Source organism: Canis aureus, chromosome X, assembly GCF_053574225.1.
Source record: "Canis aureus isolate CA01 chromosome X, VMU_Caureus_v.1.0, whole genome shotgun sequence".
NCBI classification, from domain to species: Eukaryota; Metazoa; Chordata; class Mammalia; order Carnivora; family Canidae; genus Canis; species Canis aureus.
The window spans coordinates 111,562,272-111,576,575 of record NC_135649.1 but is presented as its reverse complement, the minus strand read 5'-3'; the positions used below and the strand labels follow the sequence as shown (position 1 = coordinate 111,576,575).

The 14,304-nt window shown below is 40.9% G+C and overlaps 1 protein-coding gene across 2 annotated transcripts in view; it reads left to right on the top strand.

Annotated features, from left to right (window-relative positions):
- The window catches only part of SYAP1 (synapse associated protein 1), a 33,707-nt gene extending 21,600 nt beyond the window's left edge, over positions 1–12,107 (top strand). Inside the window, exons 6-9 of one of the 2 annotated variants that reach the window (XM_077888323.1) lie at positions 4,799–4,947; positions 6,380–6,438; positions 6,836–6,983; positions 9,247–12,107. In XM_077888323.1, the coding sequence (XP_077744449.1) occupies positions 4,799–4,947; positions 6,380–6,438; positions 6,836–6,983; positions 9,247–9,371 (481 nt within the window). In that variant the 3' untranslated portion in view covers positions 9,372–12,107. Of the gene's footprint in view, positions 1–4,798; positions 4,948–6,379; positions 6,439–6,835; positions 6,984–9,243 lie in introns of both variants that reach the window. The other variant, XM_077888322.1, reaches the window with a different exon arrangement.
- Positions 12,108–14,304: the final 2,197 nt, after the last annotated feature.

Sequence of the window (14,304 nt, the reverse complement as noted above, 5' to 3'; positions counted from 1 at the left end):
GAAAGGTGTGCGTGCAAGGGAGAGGGGCATAGATAAAACATGATTGGCAAAATATTGGTGATTGTTAGTTAGGTCACGGGTACATGGGCTTCTTTGTCCTAGTCACTCCATTTTTGTTTTTGTTGAAACTTCCATAATAAAAAAAATGAGCCATCACACACAAATCTAGGACTTCCCTTCCTGGCATGCAGAAGTGAAACTTTGAACACTTGAGACACTTTTTGTAAACAGAAGCCATCATTAGATAGGAACAATTTAGAAAATAAATCAAGGGACACCTGGGTGGCTCAGTGTTTGAGAGCCTGCCTTTGGCCCAGGGCGTGATCCTGGAGACCCGAGATCGAGTCCCTCGTCGGGCTCCCTGCATGGAGCCTTCTTCTCCCTCTGCCTGTGTCTCTGCCTCTCTCTGTGTGTGTCTGTCATGAATAAATAAATAAAACCTTTTAAAAAAAAATCAAACACTCTGTATTTCAAAATACCTTGTAGTGCTTAACACTTCCCTGTAACACCAATGCTGGTATGAGACAGGGCCCTGCTCTCATATCACAGACACCCTCTGAGGCCTTCACTCTGATGGCAGTAGAGAAATCACAAGTCCTTTCCAGCCTTGGACAGTGACCTACGCCCATTGTTTCCCAGAGGATGTATATATCATTCTAATGCCTTAAAATTGTCCGTGAAAGCATAAGTGGTAAAATAGACATTTGGGAGTTGCTATATTCCATGGTTTTCTTTATCATAGGGGTCCTCAGAATCTTTATTATGTCATGGGCATTGTAACTCTGTCCAGAGGGTAACAGAACATTTCTTTAGTGTGCCTCTGTGACCTCTTCCTCTTATATCAAGAGGAAAGAAAGAAAGAAAGAAAGAAAGAAAGAAAGAAAGAAAGAAAGAAAGAAACAAAGAAACAAAAGAGAAAGAAACAAGAGGAAAGAAAACAGTCAAGATGTTTGTTTTTATCAAGAGAGCAAACATTGCCCATAATCTGCTGTAAATTGATGGTACACCTGATTCATTTTGGACATTTCATGGAGCTCAGACTTAAGTGACTTTAAAAATATTCAGGCAGCTCACTACCTCATGGGAAGCTAAACTCACTTCTGTCTGTGATGTTCATGGTTTAAGATTCTTGAACTTATCCAGGTAAAGACCTTAGTTCTTTTTTTTGTTTCCTGGGTATCTTCATCTCTGTACCCAGTCACCATCCAGGTACTTAACCTCCAAAAGTGAATTCTCCAAAGTGAATATAAAGTGTTGTCTAATTGCAGCACACTATAGTATATCTTGTGTTGCTTTTTAGGGATTTATTTATTTTACTTATTTGATGGGGCTCTGGGGCAGAGGGAAAGAGAATCCTGAAGCAGACTCCCTGCTGAGTGGGAGCTTGACCGTGAGCTCAATCCCAGGACCTGAGATCATGACCTGAGCTGAAATCAAGAGTCAGCCACTTAACTAAGCCACCCAGGCACCCTTTGTATTACTTTTTAATGCTGCCTAAGATTTTGTTAAGCTTTTCTAGCAGCTACAGCATACTCTCTTTTGGTCAGGTAAATGTGTGGTTGACTATAGTGCCTCACGACCTACTGTTAAGCTAGGTCTGCCTCCTGCTGAACTATTTCCAAGAGATGTTATAAGAAAAAGAGGTTTGTGAGAGCACGTGAGTTTGGGAAATGCTACTTGGCATTTACTTAACATAGTAAGAGCTTAACAAGTAAGAGGTCATTATTCCTGTGACCACCTGTGTTGGCAGATAACTTGGTTTATTCATCCCCGCATCACCTGGCATGGGGCCTGATGTATGTGGCACTCAGTAAGTATTAGTGGAATTAATGAAAGAAAAGATGGGCTGCATCTAGCAGCATGTCATCTTGTTACCCAGCCTAGCCTTGTGGATAATCTTGTATTTTACCTCTGTCACTTAAAAACCTAGCCTCGGGGCATCCCTGGTAGCTCAGTGGTTTAGCACCACCTTCAGCCCAGGGCGTGATCCTGGAGACCCGGGATGGAGTCCCACGTCAGGCTCCCTGCATGGAGCCTGCTTCTCCCTCTGCCTGTGTCTCTGCCTCTCTCTCCCTCCCTCCCTCCCCCAGTGTCTCTCATGAATAAATAAATAAAATATTTTTTAAAAAAACCTAGCCTCTGTTAGGGCACTTGGGTGGTTCAGTCAGTTGAGCATCCGTCTCTTGATTTTGGCTCAGGTCATGATTCCAGGGTCCTGGGATCGAGCCCCATGTTGGGCTCCCTGCTCAATGGGGAGTCTGATTCTTTTCCTTCTGGCTCTCCCCTTGCTTGTGCTGTCTCTCAAGTGAATGAATGAACAAATAAGAATCTCTCTCTCTCCCCCACTCCCTCTCTTTAAAAAAAAATAAAGCCAGCCTCTGTCTCCTGGCCCAGCTTCACCATTCACAGATGTGACAACCATGTGTTCTTCTTGGGTCTTACCTGAGGCCTATTCTCATCCATAAGGCCAGGTCTCAGAATTTTCTCTTAGTTCTTGTTGATTTTTTTCTATTCCTTCCTTTTTCTAAGACCCCGCATCCCTTCTAGTAAACCAGGGGGTAGAGAACATTCTCCTTACCCCCTGGTTTGTCACTTCTATTAGCAAATGTTTTGGAAACACAAAATGAGTGACTCCTCCAGACAAAAAAAATACTCCACAGGTCACCAGCCCCATCGCTAGTTAGGTGATGGAGGTATACATTTTATGTTTTTGGTTGAATTTTGTTTTGCCTTCCACCCTTAGAATTTTATTTAATAGCTCTGAGGTAAGCATAGTCATCAATGTTGTTTTTTCGTTGTTTTTTTTTTAAGATTTTTTAAAATTTATTTATTCACGAGAGACACAGAGAGAGAGAGGCAGAGACACAGGCAGAGGGAGAAGCAGGCTCCGTGCAGGGAGCTCGACATGGGACTCAATCCTGGGTCTCCAGGATCAGGCCCTGGGCTGAAGGTGGCGCTAAACCGCTGAGCCACCTGGGCTGCCCTATTTTTTAGTTTTAAACAATCACACCTTTATGTAAAAAGGTTGGAGGTATAGCATAAAAAGTTTTTTTTTTTTCACTCCTTTGAGACCTGATGCTCCATCACTCCTGAATGCTAAAGCATTCACTAAATACACTAAAGTGTGTATTTCCTGCAAACAAGTCTTTCTACATAACCACAACGTAACCCTCCAAATGAGGAAACAGTTACTCATGCATTATTGCCATCTGATTCCCAGACCCCATTCAAGGTTTCCCATTTGTCCCAGTGTCCTCTTTAGCAAAGGACTCAGTACAGGCTCACATGGTGCATTTCGTTTTTGTGTCTCATCAGTGTCCTATAATCTGTTGCACCCTATCAGGTGGTGTATGCTGCCATTTTGTCCCCTTTACTGCCTACACTGTGGGCACTTCACTTGATGAAGGTGGTTTCTGCCGGACTTTTTTTTTTTTTAAGATTTTATTTATTTATTCATGAGAGACAGAGAGGCAGAGGCATAGACAGAGGGAGAAGCAGGCTCCCTGCGGGGAGCCCGATGCAGGACTCGATCCCAATCCCTGGACCAAGGATCATGCCCTGAATGAAAGGCAGGCATTCAACTGCTGAGCCACCCAGGCATCCCTCTGCCAGACTTCTTGACTGTGAAGTTACTTCTTTTCTCTTTGAAATTAATAAGTATTTTCTGGGGGAGGTACTTTGAACTCTGTAAAACTATTCCATTCCTCATCAGACTTGGGACATATTCATGTATTTATTTGTATCTGTATAGACTCACCATCCTGTCTTATGCAATGGTTATAATCGTTGCCATCATTATAAATGGTGTACAGACACCAAGATCTGAGCGCTAGGCATGTTCATTGCTTATTGGGGTGTCACTATTCCTTGGTCCACTCAGTGGACAGAGCTAGGGAATATTTGTGTGCTCATGTATATTCACATACATTCTCTACTGAATGAAAACCATGTATTCATGGTGCTACCTCACAGCAGGGATCATTCTAGAATTTTCCCTTTCAATGTTTGTAACTCCCTTCTCTGACCACGAGAATCTTGGTTTCCACTCTCCTTAATATTTTTATTTAATTGATCAACCCCTTGCATGTAACCAATCTTCCATTTTTGCCACCATCCACTCCCCTGCTCAGACACCCTCCTCTCCCGGCTCAGGCTGACATTCCCCATTCCAAGGCATCCCCATGTGGCCAGTCACCTTACCCTACTTGGTCCCTGGCACCCCCCGCCAGGTGATTCTCATATGCAGACAAGTTTGAGGACCCCTGAGGGTCCTCTGGTTGAACTGCACTTTAGTCTTTTTATCAGTCATCTCCCACCTCACTCTTACTGATCCCCAAGTTATTTGCATGCTGCCAGACATTTCCTTTCATAAGGAGCAACACCCACAATCCTTTCTTGTCACTGCTGGAAAGTTCTTAATCCTTCGGCAAACAGCAAATCCAGTGAAGTCCTGGCTGGCTGTGCTTGCAGTCTCCCAGGTTGATGTGCTGGTTTCACAACAGTGCCTGTTTGTTTTTGCTGAGGGCAATGTTGGTATCATTAAAATACCAAGAAATATGGAGGTTTCATTGGTGTTCTGTAAGTTGTCTTTTGCTGCTGTGGAGAAGATAGCTATTCTTTTTATCCTGTTCCTTAGCTTTTAGTTCAAAAGCAAGTAAAATCTCCTTTGAGCCTCACTCAGATTTGAAAATGCTTCTGAAAAATCATCTCTTCCCACCTCCACTAAAACAAATAACCCCCATGTGCATTTGCATGTGTTGCACGCATTCTCAAATGTGTTGTTGTCTGTCCTGAAAAGCGTGAAGGAAGAAGTGTTTTGGAGGAACTACTTTTACCGTGTCTCACTGATTAAGCAGTCAGCCCAGCTCACAGCCCTGGCCGCCCAGCAGCAGGCCGCCGGGAAGGAGGAGAAGAGCCGTGGCAGAGAGGAAGACTTGCCACTGACAGGTATATTCAGAGAAGACTTAACTCTGTGTTTAAAAAAAAAAAAAAAAAAGTTACTTGAAAAATATTCTTAGAGACTCTCATGAGCTTGTCATCTTGTAAGTACCAAAAATGTCATTGTCATCTACTGAAAAACTCTTTCCTTTCCAAAGGAATGTTCATTCTCATGCCCTCTCTCTGACCCTGCTCACACTTCTCCCCCAAGCTTTCCTTTCCTTTGCTTTCTTTTTCTTGTTCTTCGGGGGTTTTACTTCTTTTTATTTCTTCCTCGGCCACTGGTCATTTTCACATCTCTTTCCTTGCCCTTTACCCTGTAACATTTGATACCTTCTATCCTCTACCGATTCAGTCCACTGCTTTTCTTTGTTTCTCTGCCTCTCATTCAAGCTGATGTTCCCTAGTCCTGTACTCTGTAGAGCGGAACTAAGCTCCATTCCACTCCAAGTTACCAGTGTCTAGCTCAGACCTGGGCACCGTTACATTGCACGCTGGACTTTTACTGTGACAGTTGACCCCTGGTTGTTGGGGAAGTGTTCTATAATATCAGCAACAATTTAAGATCAATAATACTAATTAAAATAAGAAAGATATTAAAAAATAATAAGGTATTTTGGGTCATATTTTTAATGTTTCATGAATATCTGTGTATGGGTACTAATTATACCTACTAGAGGCTTACCTGTTCATGGAATTTTAAATAATTATGCAAAACCATGTATATTAAGGTACGGGTTGTACAGACCACTAGAAAAGAACCTGCCACTGCATTTCAGGTCAGGGAAATGTCATGAGGTTGCTCTACACAGTGAAATTTGGCCTTTTGCATATAGATGTCAAAAAAGAATCCCAATTGTCTATTATTCTTTACTATTTATTTTCAGTAATTTTATTAGAAAATGCCATTTCACCAAATACTGCCTGTGTATCAAAATGGGCTTAAGACAGGATTCAGTAAAGACTATACACCTAGTGAGGTTTGTAAGATAGAAAATGTGGCCCAGGAGAAAGAGGGGAAGCTGTGGCTGAGTGTTGCACTTCACTTTGTGCTTCCTAGCATTCGTGACAAAAGGAAAATTTGACAAATAACTGAATTCTCCTTATCCTAAAAGAAAGAGCAGAACTATTCCTGAATTTGACTTCAGCTAACACTGGGGTCAAAATTTATTTCTTGTTTGGAAATCTTATATGAGGAGCATCAAATATGATGACCTAAAAATATATATATACCCCAAAGAAAGAGGTTGAAATATGGTCTCGCCTAGCTATTTCTTTTTTTTTTTTTTTTTCGCCTAGCTATTTCTTGAAAGCATAATATAAAAGCTCATTTCTGAAAATTATTTAGTATCATTGTACTTGTGGATATTTTAGTTGTTACTATAATATGTATTCAGAATTGAATCAAGCAATTTTTATCTCTTTTATTCTCACTTCTTAGAGGCAGTACGGCCCAAAACGCCACCTGTCGTAATCAAATCTCAGCTTAAAACTCAAGAGGTAATACAGTTTTACGTTGTACCTAGTAGTTGATGTCTGGAAATGAAGTAACTCATGTTAACTATCTCAGATCCCATTTGAAACTGCTTATGAATACGGGTCTTGTATGCTTTGAAGAAGAGGGGCCCAGCACTTGTCTAGTTAAGGACCTGTAGCTAAGACTTGAGGCAATTCCCTGGCATCAGGAATTGGACTGAATGACTGGGGTGACCCGAACTGTGAGAGAGCCTAGTAGATTCAGGCAGTAGCTCATCTGGCTCCAAAGCAACCAGTGCAGGTGAGATGACTGGAGAGCGGTGAGCTGAGCGTCTGACTAGCGGAGGAAGGCGATGAAAGGGACACTAAGCTAAATGCCACTTAAGAAAACCGTTCCCACAGCTCCTTTGTTGTATTTCAGGATGAAGAGGAGATTTCTACCAGCCCAGGGGTTTCTGAGTTTGTCAGTGACGCCTTTGATGCCTGTAACTTAAATCAGGAGGATCTGAGGAAGGAAATGGAGCAACTGGTTCTTGACAAAAAGGAGGAGGAGACAGCCATCCTAGAAGGTACCAGACAAACAAAATAGCTGTGCTCTTTTCTGATTCCGAAGTTGATTGGAGAAAATGTCATTCTGAAGCAGATATACAAACATATTGTAACTTACTGTGTTCTCCATTAGAAGGTGGATTCTTGCACACGTGACCAGACCTCACATCCCTCTGCCTTAAGCATGGCCAGGAATATAGAGAGGAGAAACTGAGCCCAGAGAGGATAAGTGATTGATCCAAGGCACCTCAGCTCTTTGAACATGTGGTTAGCAACAGGCGACAAAGAGTGCATACCCTTTCACTTAGAGACACTGCCCTCCAGCCTTCTACTTGGGCTTCTACTTTTTTTTTTTTTTAAAGGTTTTATTATTTGAGACAGAGAGCATGTGCACATGAGCAAGGAGAGGGACAGAGAGAGAAGCAGACACCCCACTGAGCAGGGAGCCCAAATGGGGCTTGATCCCAGGACCCTGAGATCATGACCTGAATCGAAAGCAAATGCTTAACTGACTGAGCCACCCTCCCGCCTCTTGGGTTTATACTGTTATGTAGAAGATTCTTTTCCCTGCTGCTATGTGCCACAAGAGTACTGCTTCTGGGAAGGAGCAGGCTGCCTTTAAATAATAATAATAGGGGGCAGCCCCGGTGGCTCAGCGGTTTAGCGCCGCCTTCGGCCCAGGGCATGATCCTGGAGACCCGGGATCGAGTCCCATGTCAGGCTCCCTGTATGGAGCCTGCTTCTTCCTCTGCCTGTATCTCTGCCTCTCTCTCTCTCTCTGTGTCTCTCATGAATGAATAAATAAAATCTTAATTAATTGGTAATAATAATAATGATGATTTAGGGCACCTGGGTGGCACAGAGGTTGGGAGTCTGCCTTCGGCTTGGGTCATGATCCTGTGTCCTGGGATCGAGTCCCACATCGGGGAGCCTGCTTCTCCCTCTGCCTATGTCTCTGTCTCTCATGAATAAATAAATAAAATCTTTAATAATAATAATTTAGAGACAAAGAACAAGCAGAAGGAGGGAGGGCTGCTTTCTTTGGCACATCAGGACAAATGACTGGCTTTCTACTGGATGAAAAGCAAAGGGTCGAGTTAATCATCATATGAAGAGTGTTTCATGAAGCCTTCTGAGACTTACAATGCACTAAGGAATCTGGCTTTCCCCTAGTTGTACAGAGAGCACCCTGAGAAAATTAGCCTCCCAGAGGTGAACCAGAACCCTGTTTGCACACTGCGGAGGGACTCTGGAGAGAATTGGGAAAAGAGGAAGGAAGAGCTTCTGGGGGAAAGAGAGGCCAGAAGAGAAGTGAAAACTTGGGCTTGCTAGGTGCCTCAGATTCCTTCTACCCTTACCTGTTTCTGATAGAGATGGCTGCCAGCCACCACAGAAGGACAATGGGCAAGAGCCCCATGTGTTCTAGGCGATAGCTAGAGTGGATTGTGCGTGGGTTCCCTTTTTGCCAGTGATGGCTAGTAGCACAGGCCCCACAGGAAACTGGAAGTTGCCCTGAGGCAGGATTCATAAGGTGCTGGCTGGCTGCTCCAGGCAAGCTATTCTTTTATTGAATTCCTGCCCAAGTTATAATTCAGAACACGTAATATTCTTTTATATATTCATTGTCTTGGCCCTCCAGCTAAATTATAAGTACCTCAAGGGCAGTTACACTTTGGATTTGTCACCGCACAGTACCTGACATGGAGTTTGGCACCCAGTAAGCCCCTAATAAATATCTATGACATTGGTGGTTGGCCATGCAACACACCGTGTCCTTTCCCTTGAGTCACCACTGCCAAAAAAAATTAAAACACTTGGTTTTCAAGGTTTAAGGTTTGTTTGTTTGTTTTAAGATTTTATTTATTTATTTATTCATTCATGAGAAACACAGAGAGAGAGACAGAGACACAGGCAGAGGGAGAAGCAGCTCCATGCAGGGAGCCTGACACGGGACTCGATCCCGGGTCCCCAGGATCAGGCCCTTGGCTGAAGGCGGCACTAAACTGCTGAGCCACCAGGGCTGCCCAAAAGCAGAGGTTTTAATAAAGCAAAATAACACCTGAATGTCTGGCACTTACCTGATTTATCTTTCTAATCGTATTTCCCTTCGGTTACTGTTAAAATTTGGTCAGGTTTTCTGAGTACACACAGTGAGGAAGCTGGAGACATTAAAAATTACCATGGCTCGGACTTCCACAGGGAACTGTACTTGACCAAGTTCTTAAAAACAAGCATTGTGAATTCAAAGAGAATCTTTTCCTTCTCATTTGTTTCTTTCAGAAGATTCCGCAGATTGGGAAAAAGAACTGCAACAGGAACTTCAGGAATATGAAGTGGTGACAGAATCAGAGAAACGAGATGAAAACTGGGATAAGGAAATAGAGGAAATGCTGCAGGAGGAAAATTAGCGCTTTTCCTGAAATAAAACAATAATCCTTAACATTCTATAGTTGATATTAAATTCTAGATGACACTTGCTGAATCAGAAGGCACAAAAGATTGCTATAATTATGAAATTCAAGATTATTCTTTTTTCAAGCTGAAACTTGCCTTTTTTGCTTTTTAAAAAAAGTGTATAGAACAGTTATTCTAATAATCAAAAAGGGATGTTTTATGTAATATTTCTTTAATATAAGTCTAGTTAGAGATATTCGTGTAGTCACTATGGATATCTTTGCCACAGAAATGGAAGTAAAATTTTAGAGTTCTGTTTTCTGTGAGGTCAGAATTATAATTTATTCTTCAATTGTGGTTTTCTAAACATTTGTACTTCTTGTATTTTCATTGATATATGTCTGTTAAAGTACTTACTTAATGGATTGATAACAAAATGACCAAATTGTACCAAAGAACTTAGGAAGAGGCACTTTCAAGACTATTTTCTTGCTAGGTATTTTCTAAAATTCCATCTAAAATGCCAAAAGGTAAAATAATTATGTTGATTTTAATGGTATAAACATCATACAATTTGACATTGACAAATACTGTGTAAAAACATTTGTTTTTCCCTGGGGCCTTTTCTTTCTTGTGTTGTTGTTTGTTTGTTTAACTATACCACATTTAATATTGTTGCTTTCCTAAATTCCCCATCACAGTTTTTGTAGAAAGCGGGGCATTTTGTCCTTTTTATATTAATGACCTTCACAGGCCCATTCACCTTACAGTCTCTTTGTTTTTGTTTAAATCATCACCACATATAAATGTTTTAGCTTTGTCTTAATTAAACCTGTCAGTCCTTATAAAATTGTGTTCCTCTGAGTACAACTTCTGGAACTCACCACTTGTATCCTGCTACACCAGCAAACCCACATTTAGAGGATACGGCATTTTAAAAGAACAAGGTGGCTTAATGTCAGAACACTTCTGAGGCATTTGCTTCCTGAAACTTTGGTATTTTTAAAGGAAACTTTATTTCCTAAAAGGGAATAGAATTAAGACAATCCTTTATAGGAAAAAAAAAAAAAAATAATAATAATAAATCCTTTATAGGAAAATTATAAATCCTTTATAGGAAAAATGTACATATTTATATTCTTGACCCCATAAAAATTAATCCATGGTCGTCTGGCAAAGGTATAGTCAACAAGGCAACTGGGTGTGCCTCTAAGCTTTGCTCTTGTTTGTAGCTTGGTATACACACTTGTGAATGGGCCAGGCTGTCTCAGCTAGGATCCCTTGCGTTATAGCAATAAATTCATGTATTCTATGAAACCACTGACCCCATTATCAAGGGATTTCCACTTGTGCCACAGTTGCTGATTACTGAGTTTGGGTTCAGGAACGATGACTGGCAAGTTCTAAAATAATCCTATTGAAGAGGAGAAGTTTGGATTTTTTTTTTAAGTAGAGTTTTCGGTGGGGGGGGGGGACATAGAAAATGTTTTTAATGGCAGCTTGGGTGGCTCAGCGGTTTAGCACTGCCTTGAGCCCAGGGCCTGATCCTGGAGACCTGGGATGGAGTCCCATGTCAGGCTCCCTACATAGAGCCTGCTTCTCCCTCTGCCTGTGTCTCTGCCTCTCTGTGTGTCTCTCATGAATAAATAAAATATTTAAAAAATAAAAAATAAATAAAATGCTTTAAGTAGCTAAAAGTCCTGGATGTAAGCAGATCAAAATATGACAGTGCTTGGCTCTTGGTACATGCACTAAAATTCGTATTGTTGAAAAAATACAAAAAGCAAAGCTTTCAAAGAAAGTTAAAAAAAAAAACCTAAAATGACAATAGACATGTTACAGCTGTTACTATCAACTTTACATGATATTCTTACTGCATTTTAAAACAACCTAATTGTGCATTGCTCCATGAAAATAAAAGGCTAAAATAAGATTTTATATACTGCATAAAAATACAGTTATACTCTATTTTTATGATTCCAAATGGAGTAAAATGTTGTGCTCGTATAAATGGTACAGGTAACTGAAGTGTATTCCTTTAAAGGGAAGAATTTGTAACCATGTTAGTTGGAAAATTAAGTATTATTACGTGCCTGGGGGATAGCCAGCAAGCTACACTGAGCATAAAAACACATAAGCTTCACACTGTGGGGATTATACCTCAGTACTCAGTGTGGCTCAGAAACCAGTGGTGGCCTGCCCTAGGAGTTTGCTAGAAATGCAGTCTCAGGCCCTGCCACAGACCTGCTGGCCCAGACTGCACTTTACTGAGACCCCCAGGGATTAGAATGGGCTTTACAGTTTGACGCACTTTGGACTAACATATTAATGCCCTCAGGGCGGCCAAGGTTGCTGGTGCTTTTTACTTTTTACCCTTCCACTAGCATCCTTGGATGATGATTTTCTTTCTAGTTGGTGTTACAGATGCCTCCTTGGCTGTTCCAGTCAGTTCCTGCTGCCGATTCACCTTTCCACATTGCCAAATAGGAACCAAGCTCACATGAGGACCATGAATAGTCCTGCTAAATCAGATATCTCTAATGGCATACATTTCAAAGGAAAATGACAACACTACAGAGCACAGAGATAAGGGTCCCTGAGAACTGTTTCACATGTTCATGAGCTTTCTCTGAGGTTCTTGAGGGCTGATGTCCCCTGAAGGCTGGGCAAATTCGTGCACATGAAATCAAGTAAAAATACTTGAAAAGGTAATAGATCATCGAACCAAATAAAACTATGTCTTTAAGGTATATGGAGTCTTATTACACAAGAATTAAAATTGTTTATTTACAGTTACGGTAGTTTATGGCAAGCAAGTAAAATCCACTGATGCAGCCAGGAGCGGGTGCTCTGCTACAGGCAACTTAGGTACAATGTCAGAAACTCCTTATATGCAAAAGTAGCAACTTTTTATACAAAGTGGGAAATCTCAATTTGTAATTTTGGAAAGTCAAAACTAGAGAACCTGTTCTGTTAGGAGGTAAAGCAGTAGTGATACTTGTTACAGTGCTTTCAGATGCCCTACAGTAACTAAGATGGTTTTTCACAAATTATTATTACAAATAAGATTTTTAGGACATTTTAAAGGTTTACAAAAAAAAAAAAAGAAGAAGAAGCTTACAATCACACCCAACTTGTCATATTTTATTTCCCTCCTTGACCACTTTGGTATAAAAACCAGGACTATGAATGCACTTGTATCATTTAAATAATTTGATATGGTTCTTTTTTGGTAATAGTGAGATTTTCCCTCCATTTTGAAGTAAGACCTTTAGCAAGTGTAAAAGTAGGTGCATTTAATTTTAGCCAATTTATGTTTCAGCTTTTAAAAATATAAGTGGTAGAAATTTTGATCCAATTTATATAATCAATTTTATTGGGAGGAAAATAGGCCTTTTTAATAAATGATTATTTCCAGACTATGTTGATAGGAAAATAAAATCACAGAATGCATGTTACAATACCCAAAAAAGATGGTGCTTAGAAAACTAATGAATCATGACAGATGACAAATACATATCCATGAAGCTTTAATCACATGCAGTTACATATTTCTCATAAGTCATCAATTGTTTATCTGGTCTTCACACTTGGGAGATTTGTTCAGATGAAACTGTTTATGATTTCAGTTGTTAAACTATGATTAGTTTTTAACAGCATTTTTTCAGTGCATTCTGATTTATTTCCAATATGAAAAAACTATATTCCATTTTGTTCTGAATAAATAAACCTCATTTTTAGCGATGAGATATAATGGTTTTTCCTGAATAACTAAAAATTCTCTTCCAATAAGGACCTGTAAATATTTTCAAAGTATCTGGTATGTAGGCTTCTATTGTTAGAATTAAAACTGCCTTGAGAAGTTACTGAGTCTTAAGAACACATCTTACTTTCACTGTAGACTTCTACACAAGTGCAATGGGTTGTCCTTCATGATAAAAAATCCTTCTAATCTAGTCAGCAGGTCTTTTACTCTAAAGCTATTGCAGGATTTTCCCCTCCTCCCAGTAGTGATAGTATATATTGATCTATCTTGTTCTATCCTAATAACCATGATGAGCACTGATTATGCTTTCTGCTGGCTAGAGCTAAAACTCACCGAGGTTAACCAGTTCTCAGTAAAGCTGGGGGGGAAAAATGTAAGCCTGTGGCCTAATAGGATCACCCAGCTGGTTTAGTCGGTAGAGCACGAAACTCTTGATTTTGGGGTTACGAGTTCAAACCCCACGTTGGGCCTAGAGCTTACTTAAAAAATAACAAACCTATGACCTTAAATAAATAGAGATAATAGATCAATTCAACATAATAGAAGATTTGGGTGACTACCACTAAAGTATCCCCATTATAATCATGAAAATAGTAAGTACATAATATTCTCCTCTGTCACACTGGACTTAGTGCAAAAATCCAGATACAGGGACACCTGGGTAGCTCAGCAGTTGAGCGTCTGCCTTCGGCTCAGGGCATGATCCTGGGGTCTGGGGATCGAGTCCTACGTCAGGCTCCCTGCATGGAGCCTTCTTCTCCCTCTGCCTGTGTCTGTGCTTCTCTCTGCGTATCTCTCATGAATAAATAAATAAAATCTTAGGGCAGTCCGGGTGGCTCAGCGGTTTAGCGCCACCTTCCACCCAGGGCATGACCCTGGACCCCCGGGATCGAGTCCCACGTCGGGCTCCCTGCATGGAGCCTGCTTCTCCCTCTACCTGTGTCTCTGCCTCTCTCTGTCTCTCATGAATAAATAAAATTTAAAAAAAATCCAGATACTACAAAATGGCCACATCATTCAACAGTACTAACTCTTTCATGAAGACACTGCAGGGTATAAAGGTGAGGTGAGGACTGAGCTAAATTGTATCCCTCTACCAAAAGAGTATGGCACAAGATACAACATTGGGGCATCAGGCTGGCTCAGGTGGTAGTGGGTTTCTCTTGATCTCAGCGTCATGA